The following is an 18,673-nucleotide window of genomic DNA, read 5'->3' as shown; positions in this document are numbered from 1 at the left end:
TGGCAGTGACTTTCATGAGGTAGATGTCTTTGAGTAGCTGAAAAAGAAAGAGGAAGTTAATTCTACCATGGACTCTGATGACTACACACTTAGCTTGCAAGATCCATGAGGATAAGGACACAGCCCATCTCATCTACCCCACTTCCCTTGTGCCTAGCACACTTTCTAACACATAAGAGGTGGCTAAAAAATATTTGTTGAATGTGTCAAGTAATGTTTTCCTGTTGTTCTTTCATCTGTGTTTCATTTTATGTTATCTCCTGTATGAACTGGAGAAATCTTTTTAGTGTGTTTTCTTGGTTAATACTTAATGGGTTAAAAATCATTTGAGCATCAAATGTTAGTTTAATGAAACATGTAAAGTTAAAGAAAAGATTTTAGTTTAATTATTTTAAATGTATTGATATACATTTTAAAAGCTATGGTATACACAATTAAGTTTTTAAAGAAGTAAAAGATGAAAGCACTTAGAGGCATAATGGTCTGGGTACATAGAGTAAATCTCCTGATGAAAATGAATAAGAATCATATCTATGGTTAGTCTATGTCTCTATATATACCAATAGCCTTTTCTATAGCTATACCTATATGTATATTTGAATACCTTGAATGTATCCATAGCAGGCAAAAAGAAAGAATTATCAGACTACAGACTGAGTGACATCCAGACATGAAAATCAAACACTGATATTGGCTTTCAACTGGAGGGCATTTGTGGTATTATATGAACTGAAGCATCAGTTTTCGTAACCTAATAGAGCTCAGGGACAGAAGTAAAATCCAGGCTGAAGCAGGTAACAAACCTATTAGGTGATCTCCCACATGATAGGCCTTTACAGCACCATATCCTGAATAAAGGGGCTAGAAATAAGACTCACTTTTTCATCTCCATCCCTCATCCCCACCTGAATCAAAGAAAACACACTGCCTCAAACTCACTATGTACTGGTAGAAGAGGTTTCCCTGTAAAACCTGAACTGCAGGCTGGTCCTCATATGACTTTGCAGCCTGAGTTCACATCAACTGTTTGGCTCAAAGAGGAATTCAAATTATCCTAAATTGTAGTGGCCCCAGAAAATATAAGATGAAACACCGATGAGAGAAGTAAGCCCAAATGCTTTTTTTCAGGAACCAGCTTTTATCTCAGGCCTCAGAGAACTTCAACACAGATCCTTCTGAAGATAGGTTTTCTAGCAGTAAAAAAAAATAATAATAATAAATTTAAGAAAAATATCGTGAGTAAAAAGCCCACAAAAACAATAGATAACAGAATCTGATTCAGAAGAATCTACTCAGAATGGAGGTGAAGAGAAAGTTTTAAAAAGAAAATGACTGAAGAAAATAACACAAATAGAGGATAGAATAACTTACATATGGTCAGAGTTCCAGATTGAGGGGGAGAGAGAATGGGATAGAGACTTATGAATTTTTCAGCAGAGATGAAATATATGAATAACTAAATTCAAGAATCTCAGTGATATAAATAAAAAATAATTTCACACCTAGATATATATATCTAAGTGTGTAAACCTTGATTTCATCTTCTAACTTCAGAATCAAAGACAAAGAAAAGACCTTAAAGATTAATGTGACTATAACAATCTGAAGAATCAGTGTGTGTCAGGGCACTGATATTACAGTTGCACACTAGTCTTAGGATTCTTGACCTCTTTTTTGAAAGGTACCCTTACTCTCACAGTACCTCATGCTTCTCCTTCTAACCCCCTGTACTTATATCATTCTGCACTCTTTTCCCCAATTGTTAGATTTCTTTGTGCAGCTTAATGGTGTCACTGTCCACTTCATTGTCTCAGATAGCCTGCAGACAGTCTTCCTGGGGCAAAATGATTATCTCTAATGGGGTATTTCACAAACAAACCACAGTGATCCAACCTGTAAGATTGTTGCTTTTTGTGTCTACAGGGCCCACATCTGGGCAGAAACTTTTCTGTTACCTTTTTGGGCACTAAATTAAGAGTATAGAGAAGGTGGATATGAATTTGTCTTAATCTTAAAAAATTATTATTTCTGATGTCAAACCTGTTCAATAGGACCTGGAGGCAATAGAGGGGTAAGGAATGTAATAATGATGAATGGAGCAGAGAAAGTTATTGAGTGGAACACAATAATCTAAGCCTGCTTCCCTGGGGTACCTCTGTTGGTTTGGAGGAAGCTGTTAAAAGTAGAGTGAATCTAAGCCAATAGGTGGAGGATAGACTGGGAGAGTGAGTGGAAAGAATGGGGAGAACAGAAGCACACATGCCCAGAAAATAGATGGTGGAGAGAAGATGGAAAAGAGAAAACTGCAATCAAAACAGAAGAGATTGGATGTAAATAGAAAGGACAAGGAAGTAAAGAAAGGGGCAGAAAGGGAGCAGAGTACTTCTAGGGAATGAGAAAGGCAGTAAAAGGCAGGCTAGTGAAGATTTCTTAGTAATGATAATCAAGTGTGTGATTGGGAATCCTTTTTCCCTTTTAAATCTGCATTCTCCCTCATTTTCCCATAACAGTACCATTAAGGCTCTTCAACACATGTCCCACATGATACTCTGCTGCAGGTCCTTGAACCTCCATCTGGACCTAACCTCTCCCCAGAGCACACAGAAGTCTGGGCTCTGCTTTGGCACAGCCATCTGTATCTGACCCTATGTCATTTTTCCCCCCTGCTTTCCCTTCAAGCTCCTATCCTCAACTTCAATCCTACAGTTTTTCCAGTTGAAAGCCTGGTGTTAGTCCCACCACAATCCCTGCTCTAGCCAGCTGTCCAATACCACGGGGTGGCTTAGTGTCTTCCCATTCTGGTGGAGCCAGACTTACTGGATGGAGACAGTGATCTCTGCCAGGAAGGGCTATTTCCAGCTCTGTCTGTCTGAATCTGTTACACTCTGGCTTTCAGAAAGTAGAATTTATGCTTTAGCTTCCCCAGAGAAAGAATGCCTTGCTGACCCTGAAGGGGCCAGAGACTCAAGAGCCCAGCATCTTCTTTCCCCTGAGGAAGAAAGCTTTTCTCACAGTTCTTCACATTCTGTAATCCCTAAGCATTTAATTTTGCCCCTGAAGGCATATGTAGAGCCTCAGAGTAATCACCCTGTACCAGCTGAATGAGTAGAATGTGATACTTAGGAAATACAAGTATTAATTGTTATTTATTAATTATACAAAAGCAAAGCCCTAGGGCAAGAGGGTTTAGGTAAATTGTCAGTGGGTACTAAGTTCTGATTTCCCAAAAATATATTAATTAAAAAAGTTCATAAATCCAATTATGTGCACTCCTATAGTTTGTAGTAACTATAAAACACTCAGATCACTCCCTAACTTTTTAATGTCTGACCAATAGTTCTACTTGAATGAAATGTTTTCAAGAAGCCCTATTCTTATGACATTTTTAGTATAAAAATCCAAGATGGTTGCTTATGTCTAACTAATCTATAATAATAAAAGCATAATATGCAAATCCACCAAATGACTGAACAGCAGAACAACCATCCAGACCACCTTCTGGATGACCACGCTATGACACGCACTGATGCCAGGCCAGCCAAGGTGGGTGCGATGCAATTGGTCAGGGGACCCCGCCATCATCCCATGATCACCCTGCAAAGGAAGGTGACCAGTGGCAGGGGGAGGGAGAGGCAGCGCTGCACAGATAGCAAGCAGTGGCAGCAGGGGCAGAGCCAGCTGCCGGCAGGGGTAGGGGGGAAGAAGGCCCCGATAGGCCCTGATCACCAACCAGGCCTAAGGACCCTACCTGAGGGGTCCCAGATTGTGAGAGGGTACAGGTCTGGCTGAGGGACACCCTCCCTTCCCCATCCCAATGCACGAATTTTGTGCACCAGGCCTCTAGTTATTACATAATATATGCCTTTTGCTATGTGGCAGCCCTAAGAATTTTAATGTCTGTCCCAATTTTCAAACAATACACTGGGCTCTACTTTATTGTTTGGTTATACATTCATTTACTTAATCAAAAATATTGTAGCCCCAACAGCTGCTGTGCCAGATGAAGCATCTTTACTAAAACAAGTCAAGGTGTCTAACGTTTACTATGTGAATATTGTTCTTGCTGGTGTGCTCTTTTCAGTTAATCTCTATCAAGCAAACAGTCAACTAGGGTAGGCAGCAGGGCACATACAAGGACTTTGTGTAGGTTACATTTACCGTTTTGCTCTGTCACAGTACAGACTGAAACAACCTAGATCCTTTAGACGCTTCCTATCAACTGATCCAGTATATCGATGTCATCATATGAATTAGAGTGCTTAAGCAGAAAATGTCAAGGACCCTGGATTCTCTGATAAGACACATGCACATGACAGGGTGGAAGAATCCACAGAGATTCAGGAGCTTGCCATATTAAGGGTGTTTTTACATTTCCAATGATGGGGAGCATGCTCAGACATCGCCCCCATGTGAAAGAACAAATTATTGTAACATGCATCTCCCACCACTAAGAAAGAAGCATCTCGGGATTTTGGAGACAGCATATAACACCCTTGAAAATTCTGGTCTAACGTATGATTTATCTGGTGACGTCGGAGGTTGACAGTTTTGATTGGGACCAAGAGCAAGGGAGAATTCTATAGCAGGTTTAGGCTGAGGTTCAAGCAGCCTGCTTCTCAGACTACAGGATGTGGGAGTTACAGGCGGTGCTCCTGGCATTAGTGGTAGATAAAGAAACTGGGTCGGGGGGCGGGGAAGGGAGTCTCTGATAAGTCCTAATATGAGTCCCAGAATAAACGCATAGAGTCTGCAGCAAAGAATGCAACAGAGGATTAGCCACTATTTGAAACAGCTACAACTGTCTGATACAAAGAAGCAATTAAGTTATATAGGCATGGCGGCAACCCATTCCATCAAGAGAATAATATTTGGGGGGTTGCCTAGAGTTACAAAACCATTTGCCCCAGACCTCATTTTGCCTACCTCATTTGCATGAATGCCTTTCCCTCTCCTCACACAATGGTCTCAGGGAGACTCCCTATGACCAGATAAAAGGAGAGGAAAAAGCTCAGTCCTGGTAATGAATGAATCATCACACTATGTGCAAGCTAAGAGCAGTTTCCACATTATAGTCCTAATCGTGGAAAAACCACAAAGATGGAGACAGGGTTCTGAACAGTGCATCTGGCCATTAATGAGATGAATGAGCAAGACTTGAACATCAGAGGCAAAGAAGTCTGGGGAGAAAGCACATGAATTCTCCCCACAATGCATTTGGCACATGCAGATCTTAATAGTTCACACTAATGCCCCCCTCAGAGCATGAGTGAGGGAAGAGGAGGCAGCCAGAAGTAGCTGTGATTTCTAAAAGCACTGATTGCCTGTAAGCAGAATCTAGAATGAGCGATAAAGGAGAGAGGGAAAGAAAGTTATTATAGCCTCTAGACAAACTGCAGTGGCAGAAATGTATCTTCTTATCTTAAATGCTTCCTTAGAAATTGTGATAACCCACATCTTGAAGAACTAGTGACAGCACAGAGCTAACAAACATTGAGAATAAGATCTTACCAGTGCAGGGTAGGCTGTAGCAGACATGGTCAGTGCCCTGTCCCTATCCCTTCTGCACTTTGAGTACACACCAACACATTTCTCCTGCCAACACCTGGGAGTGGGCCTGAGAGCGCCCTCTGGCTGTGGAAGCATGCTAGACTGGTGGTTGGGGCAGGGCTGAAGTGTCAGGGGATGAAAGCTTTGAGCAACAGTGCCCAAACAATGATGGACAGAAGTTATGGCAATATCTTTCCAATCATTTTGATCATCACTTGGATCTGTCTATTACCACAATTCTCTCCTGATTTGATTCAGTGGCCATCGTTTTTCCTGTTTGCTTGTTTGTTTGTTTGTTTTTTAAATTATTTATTGTGTAAAGTATTACATGAGTCTCCTTTTTCCCTCCATTGACTTCTCCCCAGCTGCTCCCACCCCCCAGCACATGCCCTCACCCCCCTACTGTGTCCATTGGTTATGCTCATATGCATGCATACAAGTCCTTTGGTTGATCTCTTACCTCCTCATCCCCCGCCTTCCCTCATAGGTTGGACAGTCTGCTCGACGCTTCTATGTCTCTGGTTCTATTTTTGTTCATCAGTTTATGTTGTTCATTATATTCCACAAATGAGTGAGATCATGTGATATTATCTTTCTCTGACTGGCTTATTTCGCTTAGCATAATGCTCTCCAGTTCCATCCATGCTGTTGTGAATGGTAAGAATTCCTTCTTTTTTACAGCAGCATAGTATTCCATTGTGTAGATGTACCACAGTTTTCTAATCCACTCATCTCCTGATGGGCACTTAGGCTGTTTCCAAATCTTAGCTATTGTAAATTGTGCTGCTATGAACATATGGGTGCATATATCCTTTCTGATTGGTGCAGTGGCCATCATTTTAATAATGGTGCCAGAAGCAGGTCACATTACATAAAATCCCTGCATATATGCTGGAGAGATATCTGAGATATTATTGGAGTCTCTCTTGATTCAAAACTTACCTGTACGGTTATTGAGGTATGTAGATCTCTAGGGCATATTCCAGGAGCACTAGAGGCCAGACTTAAAAGAATAATATTAAGGTAAGACATACTTGCTAAGGGAATGAGGTTACCTTTCAAGTTATTTTCTTTTAGAAAATTGCACAAAAGCCCTTAAGTCCTCTCAATGGAAAAATTTTTGTAGATAAATAACATACAACACAGCTCATACATGACAAATATTCTGGCACTAAAGTCTATATTAAACTTTTTAGCTTCTTTGGTTAACTCATTATTTCTTTTAGATTTCAAATGGCCTTTTAGAAATGCAAAACTCCAGCTAATTCTCCTAAATAAAGCCAACCTATGACAAACTTTGGCAAGTTGAGTCAGTTATGAAAAGTAAAGTTGAATCACACACAGCACAACTGTATAATGGGACATGTGATGGACATGAGACAAGGGCAGGAAGATAATAATTAATGTCTCTAGTAAAGCTTTTATCAAGTTGGTTCAGAAAGTCAGTAGGGTGAAACATGGGTATAATGCATAGTGCTTGAGTGTTAATACAAACATTGTACTAGACCTTGGTTTCTCCTTCTAGCTGAATCCAAACACAAATACATACATATATAACATTTATATAAATCACAATATCATACATATCATCATGACTGGGGCAGCTGAGGAACAAACATATTTAGGGTTAAGAATTCTTAGGACTTGCTCCCGGATCTGTTTTGTCCTTACCCCATAGATAACAGGGTTGAGTGCAGGTGGAACAACCGTATATAAGTTGGCCAGAAATACATGAACATAGCCAGGGATGCTATGACCAAAGCAGTGGGTCAGAAAAGAGAAAAATGCTGGGATGTAGAAGATGAGCACGACACAGACATGGGAGCCACAGGTGTTGAGCGCCTTGAAGCGGGCATTCCATGATGGTAAATGGAACACTGTGCAGAGTATCTTCACATAGGAGAAACCAATTACTAAAGGTCAATGAATCCCAGAGAAAAGGCAACCATCCCAAACAAATTGTTGGCCCTGATACTGACACAGGAAAGACGGGCAATGCCCATGTGCTCACAGTAAGTATGGGGAATGATTCTGGCACCACAGAATGACAACAGCAAGATGAGAAACACAAAAGGGATAACAAAGATGAACGATCTCACTGTCATAGCTATACCTAGAATGGCCACTACCTTGTCTGTGAGGATCATGGTATGTCTAAGGGGATTGCATATAGCAACATAACGATCTATGGCCATTACTGTCAGTATCCCAGACTCCAGAGCAGTGCACAGATGAATCATAAACATCTGTGCAAGACAGGCACCAAAAATAATTTCCCTCAAATTGAACCAGAAGATGCCCAGCATCTTGGGGATAGTGGTAGTGAACAGGCTTAGGTCAGTGCAGGCCAACATTGCCAAGAAGTAAAACATGGGGTGATGGAGAGTAGGCTCAGCCTGAATTATAAACAGGATTATAATGTTCCCCAGGAGGGCAGTCAGATATATAGCACAAAAGGGAAAACCAACCCAGTTATGAAGATTTTCCAGGCCTAGAATCCCCAAAAGGACAAAAGTGAAAGGATGGAATTGGGTGTTTTTGTGATGGGCCATCTTTATGGCTGCTGGTCATTTTTTTCACTCAACTCAAGACTCCAATCCCATTCATGTCATTTTTTTCAGGTCACGGAAATACACGGCATCAATTCTCTGACTTAATACTCAGCAGAAGACCCTGGAGTGAAAAATGATAAAAGGTTTAAAAAGCTCCCAATACAGAATTGACCAGATTCTTGACATCTTGTTTTTCTGTCCAAAATATATTCCAAATTTGATGTTCTATTACAGTCTCAGCAATGATGTAATTTCACTTACATTTTAGGAGGACTTCTGTAATGTTACAATGGAGACTGGATTGAAGGGGCAAGTAAGAATTTGAAGTAAGCTGAGAGATATTGCTTGCCTAATTTAAATAAATAGTAATGGAGATGGCAAGGCAATGGTATATAAAATAAATTGGCAAGGAACACTTTCTGATATGATTTGGGGGATGAAAGAAAGTAATAAGTCATGTTTAATTTCTAGTACTTTGTCTTTGACCATTGGTGCTATTCACTGAGATATGGAACATAATATGAGAGAGTTTTATTTGTTTATCTTAATTTATGAGTGAAGTTGTTCACATCAATTCTGCAATGAGTAGATATGAAATTCATATTGAATAAGTACAAATTCTCATCAGGTAGAATATGAGTTAAGCTCCTATTTTCACTGAAGTCCAATTTTTGGACATCAGTGAGTTTACAAAACACTAAAAGTTCCATTCACATGACTCTAAAAATAATAGTATCCCTATTGTGATTAAGATAATATCATATTTTTCCATGTTAAAAATATTTACAATCTCTGGAGAGTTATGCTACTTAGAAATTACAGTCTTACTGACCTCACTCTGTCACTCGTTTCCAATTAAATTACTCATTTTCTGGGCTAAGTGACATTTACCAAAGCCTCAGAAATGGGCATCATTAGTGCATCAGAAAAGCTCTCAGATGGTAGAAGTTGTTCATGTATGATACTAAAATTGAGCCTTCTGGAAATTCAATACATTTGCAAAGAATAGAGTAAACATATTGAAAAGATGTTTCTTCTATAGGTCTTTTTTTTTTTTTAATTGATTTTCCACAGAGAGGAAGGGAGAGGGACAGAGAGCTAGAAACATCGATGAGAGAGAAACATCGGCCAGCTGCCTCCTGCACACCCCCTACCAGGGATGTGCCCGCAACCAAGGTACATGCCCTTGACCGGAATCAAACCTGGGACCTTTCAGTCCGCAGGCTGACGCTCTATCCATTGAGCCAAACTGGTTTCGGCAATATAGGTCTTATTATAGACTTTAAATACATAAATATAAATATTCAGACTCTAAGAAATAAGATTTTGTAATTAAAATATTAAATAATAAATTACCATTAAATATTAAAATAAGTTTTTAGCATATCCTTAAGTTATGAGCATAAGAAATCCATTTAATTAAACAGCTAAAATTTAGTTCTTAGGGGAACACAATGTTATTCTATGGTAATATTTGGGTGTCCTGGGTCCTCTAAGTCTTTCTGACACATAAATGTTTCAAGTGTTTATTTAATATTTATTATTTACTTTATAGCTAGTGTTGGATGTGGGAATACTTAAGATATATGGTCATGATAAAGAAACAGTCTTTTATCATAACTCTTACATTCTAAATTAGCAAGAAAGACAATAAGCTTGCAAAAATAATTACTGCAGATAATGTTTAATAAAAATAAAGTTGAATAGCTTTAAAAATCAGCACTAAGAATACCCAAAAAAATCAATTAAAAAGAAAAAAAGATGAACAGACACTTTTATAGAAGATACACAAGTGGTTAATAACAAATGAAAAAATACTCAGCATCATTAGTCAGCAGGAAAATGAAAATTAGTACTCCAAAATGATTTCATTTTATTCTCCTTGAACAGCTAAAGGAAAAATGAATGACATTATAATATATTAAGGAAGATGTGGAATAACTCTCATACTTTGATATTTGGTATGTGAAATGTACAACTACTTTGGAAAACTGTTTGGCATATTTCTTATGAGGTGAAAAATATATCTTCACTATTTTCAACAATGCCACTCCTAGATATTTATCAAAAAAGTATGCAGTGGACATAAAAAATATACAATTACATATATAATTGCAAAAATAATTATTCCAGATAATGTTTTATGAAAATAAAATATATATATGCCTGACTCTGGATAGGTCATGGCTGCTAATAAATATTTGGGAATCATCGGTGTATGATGTCTTTGATACACATAATCTGCATTGTATATATGGATGAAAGATTGAAGAGGAAAAACTCTAAAACAAAAAGTAATGATGAATATTCTTATTTATTGCTCTTCTAATCAATATTTTAGGATCCACTGCTGATAATAAAAAACATATAGAAATATGTTTGATAATTCAACTCTATTTGAAGTGTGTGTGTGGGAGAGAGAGAGAGAAAGAGATTTCTGGTCATTGAATATGAGGTGTAACAGAATCATAGATGGTCTTCATAAAAATTAGGTATGCTCCATGCCACCCTTTATGCCGGAAGCCAATCATTGTCCCACTAATAGATGTGGACAGGGAATCCGGAAGGCTGGTCAACCTTAATTGCTCTGAAAGGTCAGAGCTAATCACTCATTGTTTAGTTGAGACATTGGTAGTTAAAGCAGCCTCCACCTGTTAGTCTTATGTAAATTCTTGCTGATTGGCTATTATTAGAATTTCCTGCCTAAAGGATATGAATGATCCCATAACCTTAATAAGGGATAGCAAAGCCAGAGCAGGGTGTAGTCCTCCCCCTAGAGGTGAACCCCCGCCTGGCCCCCAATATTTCCAAATGAATACTTTTCTAGTCTCTTTCATTTGTGTGCAGCCTTCTCCAGAGCCCGAACCCTGAACCGGAACCCTGAACCATGCGGGACGTGAAAGGGGTTCCCACACCTTTACCCCTCTATTATCAAGATTAATTAAGAATTATTTTCTTTTTCCCAATCCCTTCTTTCAATGACTTTATAACAAATGGGTCTAAATTAAGGTGACCAGATCGTCCCGCTTTTGGCGGGACAAAACTGATTTTTAACAATTTGTCCCGTGTCCCACGGCGTTTTTAAAAAGTCCCTATTTTTGGAAAGAATAGGGACTTTTTTTAAAATGCCGTGGTACGCGGGACAAATTGTTAAAAATCGGGAATAGGGAATTTTTTAAACGCCGTGGGACGCGGGTCAAATTGTTAAAAATCGGGACTGTCCAGCCAAAAGCGGGACGATCTGGTCACCTTAGTCTAAATCATCTTACTCTTTTCATTATCTCTTTCTCTGCCCTGATTACTTTGCCTTTAGTTTCTACTAGGACTCCATTATTTAATAGGAAACCAACTTACCAACTCTTTTAGCAGCTCATCCATATTTCAAAAGTGCAAGACACCAAACTTGGCTGGGGATATAAGAAGTTTGGGATGTAACTCAAGGGTTTTTAAAAACTCAACAAGTTATTCTGTTGCCAAGGTTGGGACAAGCAGTTTTGTGTAAAGAGTTCAGGCTTCAGGAACCCAAGTGACATGGATTCATCTGCTCAATTGCTTGGGAGTTTGTTTCTTCATCTAAGGCCAAAATAAAAACCTCTCAGGGCAAAAGTAAAGGTAAAATAAGAATGTATATAAAAGTGTCTGGCACAGGGAGTATTCAAATAGTAAGTTTATAAAAAGGAGAGATTAGAGGGGATAAAAGAAGAACAAAGAGCTCATCCAAATAAATCTCTTGATACATTCATGAGGCCAATGTTATGAAATGTGATGTTACAGACCCTAAAAGAAGTCTCTTTCAAAACCAGCACTTCAAAAATGCATTAATGCAGTGGAATTTAACCTTCTCAAATGCAGAGCAGGACCAGGTACCTATGCCAAAGAAAGACATCCTAAAAAATAAAAATAAAAATAAAAAAATTTTCCATCAATTCCCATCACAAAAAACAACATTGTAACTATGTGAGGTGATGGATGTTAACTAAAGGTACTGTGGTAATCATTTTGCAGTATACAGATATATCAAATCACTATGTTGCATACCTTAAATTAATACACTAGAGGCCCGGTGCATGAAATTCATGCACTGAAGAGGGTTGTCCCTCAGCCCGGCCTGCACCGTCTCTAATCTGGGACACCTCAGGAGATGTGCAACTGCCTGTTTAGGCCCAATCTATGGGATTGGGCCTAAACAGGCAGTTGGACATCCCTCTCACAATCTGGGACTGCTGGCTCCCAACCTCTCACCTGCCTGCCTTCCTGATTGCCCCTAACCGCTTCAGCCTACCAGCCTGATCATCACGTAACCACTCCCCTGCCAGCCTGATCAATGCCTAACTACAGTTGGACATCCCTCTCACAATCCAGGACTGCTGGCTCCTAACCGCTTGCCTGCCTGCCAGCTTGATCACCTCCTAACCACTTCCCTGCCAGCCTGATTGATGCCTAACAGCTCCCCTGCCTGATCGCCCCCAACTGCCCTCCCCTGCCAGTCCAAACGCCCCCAACTTCCCTCCCCTGCTGGCCCGGTAACCCCCAAATGCCCTCCCTTGCAGGCCTGGTTGCCCCCAACTGCCCTCCCCTGCCATCCTGGTCCCCAACAACTGCCCTCCCCTGCTGGCCTGGTCGCCCCTAACTGCCCTTACCTGCAGGCCTGATTGCCCACAACTATCCTCCCCTACTGGCCATCTTGTGGTGGCCATCTTTGACCACAAGGGGGCGGCCATCATGTGCGAGGGTGTGAGGGTCAATTTGCATATTAACACTTTATTATATAGGATTGCTATATGTCAATTATATTCAATAAAATAAGAAAAAAATAAAATGATACACAAAAAGAAAAATACTGTAGAAATATTACATTTTAATTTAAAGTTATTTGGTAAACATAAGCTTCAGTACAAAAAAAAGTAGGAACATCCAATTGGGAAAATTACTTAAATAATCTTTGAGAAAATGCAGAACTTGACACAATATCATCTTCAAAGGAGATAGGCTGCTCCTGAAAAATATTTCTTGGAAATGTTGGACTAATGTGTGGCATCATGAAGAAGGGGATTTAAAAAAGAGTGAAACACACTCATTTATGGAAAATCAAACCCTATAGCTATCATGCCTGAAACACTGGACAGCAACACCAGCCACAGATTGGGATGGAGGCTGAAAAAAACAAGACAATAGAGGGGATAAATAGGATAGTTTATTTGTGTCTAGAAAGGACAAGTCATAGTGGAATTGGGATGTTACCTGAAATCTTATCAAAAGTTCTAAGGTCCTACAGACAAAAAAAACAACAACTAATGGCGTTTATTACCACCAAACCAGCAATGCAAGAAATTCTAAAGGGTCTGCTGTAAAAAAAAAAGAAGAAGAAGTAGGAAGTGAAGAAGGAACACAGGGGTAAAGAATAAAAATGGCGACAAACAAGTACCTATCAATAATAACTTTAAATGTAAATTGATTAAATGCCCCAATCAAAAGACATAAGGTAATGGATTAGATAAGAAAACATGACCCATATATCTGCTGTCTACAAGAAACCCACCTCCGAAAAAAAGAAACACACAGACTGAGGGTGAAGGGATGGAAAATGTTTTTCCAGGCGAATGGAAATGAAAAAATAAGCTGGGGTAGCAATACTTATATCTGACAAATTTGATCTCAAAGTGAAGGACATAAAAAGAGATAGGAAGGCCACTTCATAATACTAAAGGGAGCAATCCAATAAGAAGAAATAACTCTGGTAAACATATATGCACCGAATATAGAAGCACCCAAATACATAAAAAAAACTCCTGGAGGATATCAAGAAAGAGATTGACAGCAATACAATCATAGTAGGAGACTTTAATACCCCACTATCATCATTGGACAAATCCTCTAAACAAAAAAGCAGCAAAGAAACATCAATCCTAAATGACTCACTAGACCAGATGAAATTAATAGACATCTTCAGAATATTTCACCCCAAAGCCACAGAATATACATTCTTCTCAAGTGCACATGGGTCACTTTCAAAGATAGACCATATATTGGATCATAGGCAAAGTCTCTTAAAATTCAAGAAGATAGAAATCATATCAAGCATCTTCTCAGGTCACAGTGGCATAAAACTGGAAATCAACTACAATAAAAACAATCCAAAAAAATCAAACACGTGAAGACTAAATAGCATGCTATTAAACAATGACTGGGTTACCAGAAAGATCAAAGATGAAATAAAAAAACATCATGGTAACAAACGACAATGAAAACACAACAATCCCAAATCTATGGGACACAGTGAAAGCAGTCTTGAGAGGGAAGTTCATAGCTCTACAAGCCTACTACAAAAAAACAAAAAACAATGGTAATAAATAACCTAACCCTACAACTTAAAGAGTTAGAAAGAGAGCAACAAGAAAAGCCCAGTGTAAGCAGAAGGAAGGAAATAATAAAGATCAGAGTGGAGATAAATGACATAGAGACAAAAAAAACCAATATAAAAGATCAACAAAACCAAGAGCTGGTTCTTTGAAAAGATAAACAAGATTGATGAACCTCTAGCCAGGCTCACCAAGAAGGAAAGAGAGAGGACCCAAATAAACAGAAATCAGAAATGAAAGAGGAGAAATAACAACAGACTCCACCGAAATACAAAGGATTGTTAAAAAAAATTAAAAAAATACTATGAACAACTCTATTCCTACAAACTGGACAACCTAGGGGAAATGGACATATTCCTAGAAAAATACAACCTTTCAAAACTCAATCAGGAAGAATCTAAATATTTTAATAGGCCACTAACTATGGAAGAAATTGAAGCAGTCATCAAAAAGCTTCCAGCAAACAAAAGCCGGAGGCCAGACGGCTTCACAGGGAAGTTTTACCAAACATTTAAGGAAGAACTAACACCTATCCTCCTCAGATTATTCCAAAAAATTCAAGAGGAAGGAACACTTCCAAGCTCATCCTATGAAGCCAACATCACCCTAATACCAAAACTAGATAAACATAACACAATGAGACCTGGCTGGTTTGGCTCAGTGGATAGAGCATTGGCCTGTGGACTGGAGGGTCTCGGGTTTGATTCCGGCCAGGGGTACATGCCTGGGTTGTGGGCTTGATCGCCCGGTGGGGGGCGTGCAGAAGGCGGCCGGTTGATGGTTCTCTCTCATTATTGATGTTTCTATCACTCCCTCTTCCTTCCTCTCTAAAATCAATAAATATTAAAAAGAAAAAAAGATAACACAATGAAAAAGGATTACAGGCCAATATCCCTCATGAACATAGATGCCAAAATCCTCAACAAAATTCAAGCAAATAGGATCCAGCAGTACATCAGAAAGATCATACAACATGACCAAGTAGGATTTATCCTGGGGATGCAAGAATGGTACAATATTTGCAAATCAATAAATGTGATACATCACATAAACAAATTGAGAGATAAAAATCACATAGTCATATCAATTGATGCAGAAAAAGCATTTGACAAAATCTAACACCCTTTCTTGATAAAAACTCTCAGCAAGGTAGGAATAGAAGAATCATACCTCAACATAATAAAAGCCATATATGATAAACCCATAGCCAAAATCATACTCAGTGGGCAAAAACTAAAACCATTTCCCCTAAGAACAAGAACAAGACAGGGATGCCCACTCTCACTACTCATGTTTGACATAGTAAGTATTGGCCATTGCAATTAGACAAGAAGAAGAAATAAAAAGCATCCAAATTGGAAAAGAAGAAGTAAAACTGTCCTTATTTGCAGATGACATGATATTATACATAAAAAACCCCAAAAGACTCCATCAAAAAACTATTAGACTTAATAAATGAATTTGGCAATGTAGCAGGATACAAAATTAACTCCAAGAAATCTATGGCCTTTCTATACACCAATAGTGAAGTTACAGAAAGAGAGACTAAAAAAGCAATCCCATTTACCATCACACCAAAAAAATTAAGATACTTAGGAATAAACTTAACTAAGGAGGTAAAAGACCTATACGTGGAAAACTAGAGGACACTGAAAAAAGAGACAGAGGAAGACGTAAACAGATGGAAGAACATACCCTCTTCATGGATTGGTAGAATCAACATCATTAAAATGTCCATACTACCCAAAGCAATCTATAGATTCAATGCACTCCCCATTAAAATACCAACGACATATTTCACAGACCTAGAAAGAACTCTCCAAAAATTCATCTGGAATAAAAAAGACCCTGAATAACCACAGCAATCCTAAGAAAGAAGAACAAAATAGGTGGGATCTCAATACCAGGTTTCAAGCTGTATTACAAAGCCACTGTTCCCAAAACAGCCTGGTACTGACACAAGAACAGGCATATAGACCAATGGAATAGAATAGAGAACCCAGATATCGACCCAAACCACTATGCTCAATTAATATTTGACAAAAGAGGCATGAACATACAATGGAGTCAAGACAGTCTCTTCAATAAATGGTGTTGGGAAAATTGGACAGATACATGCAAAAAAATGAAACTAGACCACCAACTTACACCATACACAAAAATAAACTCAAAATGGATACAGGACTTAAACATAAGACGGGAAACCATAAAAATACTAGAGGAATCCACAGGCAGAGAAATCTCAGACATATGCCAAAGCAATTTCTTCACCAATACTGCTCCTAGGGCAATGGAAACTAAAGAGAAAATAAACAAATGGGACTACATCAAAATAAAGAGCTTTTTCACAGCAAAAGAAACAATAAACAAAACAACAAGAAAGCCCACTGTATGGGAGAACATATTTGCAAATGTTATCACTGATAAAGGTTTAATCTCCAACATCTTCAGGAAACTTATACAACTTAATAAAAGGAAGAGAAATGATCCAATAAAAAAATGGGCAACAGACCTAAATAGAATCTTTTCTAAAGAAGACAGAAGGAAGGCCAAGAGACATATGAAAACATGCTCAACGTCACTAATTATCTGAGAGATGCAAATCAAAATGACAATGCGGTACCATCTCACACCTGTCAGAATGGCAATCATCAACAAATCAACAAATGACAAGTGCTGTTGAGGATTCGGAGAAAAAGGAACCCTCATGCACTGCTAGTGGGAATGCAGACTGGTGCAGCCACTGTGGAGAACAGTATGGAATTTCCTTAAAAAACTAAAAATGGAACTCCCATTTGACCCAGTAATCCCACTTCTAGGAATATATTCCAAGAAACTAGAAACACCAATCAGAAAAAAATATATGCACCCCTATGTTCATAGCAGCACAATTCACCATAGCTAAGATATGGAAACAGCCTAAATGCCCTTCAGCAGATGAGTGGATTAGAAAACTATGGTACATATACACAATGGAATACTATGCTTCTATAAAAAAGAAAGAATTATTACCATTTGCAGCAGCATGGATGGAACTGGAGAGCATTATGCTAAGTGAAATAAGCCAGGCAATGAAATAAAAATACCACATGATCTCACTCATTTATGGAAAATAAAGAACACTATAATCTAATGAACAAAAAGGTGGATACAGAGACAGTAAAGCATCGAATGGACTGTCAAATTACAGGGGGAAGACTGGGGATGTTGGGGAGGGAGTGGGAAGAGATCAACCAAAGGACTTGTATGCATGCATATAAGCACAACCAATGGACACAAGACACTGGGGGTGGGTGGGATGAGGGCATGCGCCAAGAGGTAGGGGAGGCTGGGGGAAGGTCAATGTGGGGGGGGGGGGGGGAAGGAGATATATGTACTACTATATGTAATACTTTAAACAATAAAAAAGAAAAAAAAAGTTCTAAGGCCCTTATAGGCTGATGAGATAGAACAATGAAAAGATTTTAAAATCATAAAGATGAAGAAAAGAGCATATAACACTTCGAAGAATAAACCCCTTCACCAATCACACACACACACATACACACACAAACTAAAAAGCTGTCTATTTCCTTTTACAGACAAAAAACACTGAAGAAAGAACAACCTAGTAGGAAAAAAAAATTATGAAATGCTGTGCCCAGAGTTTTCACAGAAAATCTTAGCAGCATCTGTGAGTCTCTGAGGAACCAGAAGATGGCATGTCCGCCATAGTTGCCAGAGAAGAGTCAAGAGATGCTCAGGGTAAGACATTCAACCTCAAGAGCCTAAGTTTTGGGGGTAAATGTCTACACTTCAGCCCAAGAAACAATTCACAACACAAAGGCCGTGCTGAATGAAGAGACAGCAGAGGCATGTGCGTCCTTTGCAATTCAGAAAACAAGCAGATCTTTTCAGTAATTGTATAAAGTTTGTTTCCTTAGCTGCCAAACACTTCATTCCCATTCCATTTTGTTAACGCTTGGCAAGACTTTGGTTAAGGATTTGGTCTAGGATATTTACCAAGTAACCAGAAAATCCAGGAAAGGGAGGTTTCCTTTGAAGCAAGAGGAAACAAATGTCACTGAGGAATGTTTCCATTGTTGTTTGAGGTATTAAGGGAAAAAGAAGTCAACACTCATTCTACTCATTACAAGTAAAATTTCCTTTCCAACATAAAAATAATTCCTGACTTTCATTAATAATTCCAAAGATGGACCTGATGCCTTTTACTTC

The 18,673-nt window shown here is 38.8% G+C and overlaps 1 protein-coding gene across 1 annotated transcript; it reads right to left on the bottom strand.

Moving 5' to 3' along the window:
- Window positions 1-7,116: 7,116 nt before the first annotated feature.
- LOC307110097 (olfactory receptor 52E5-like) lies at window positions 7,117-8,099 on the bottom strand (the record flags this gene model as incomplete). The annotated part of the gene is given in 2 exon segments (XM_079789144.1): window positions 7,117-7,463; window positions 7,466-8,099. Coding segments are annotated over 2 exon segments (981 nt in total).
- Window positions 8,100-18,673: the final 10,574 nt, after the last annotated feature.

This window comes from Cnephaeus nilssonii (genome assembly GCF_951640355.1).
Source record: "Cnephaeus nilssonii genome assembly, chromosome: 13".
In the NCBI taxonomy this organism is placed as follows: Eukaryota; Metazoa; Chordata; class Mammalia; order Chiroptera; family Vespertilionidae; genus Cnephaeus; species Cnephaeus nilssonii.
The sequence above is the reverse complement of the archived record's forward strand: the minus strand, read 5'-3'. Positions and strand labels throughout refer to the sequence as shown.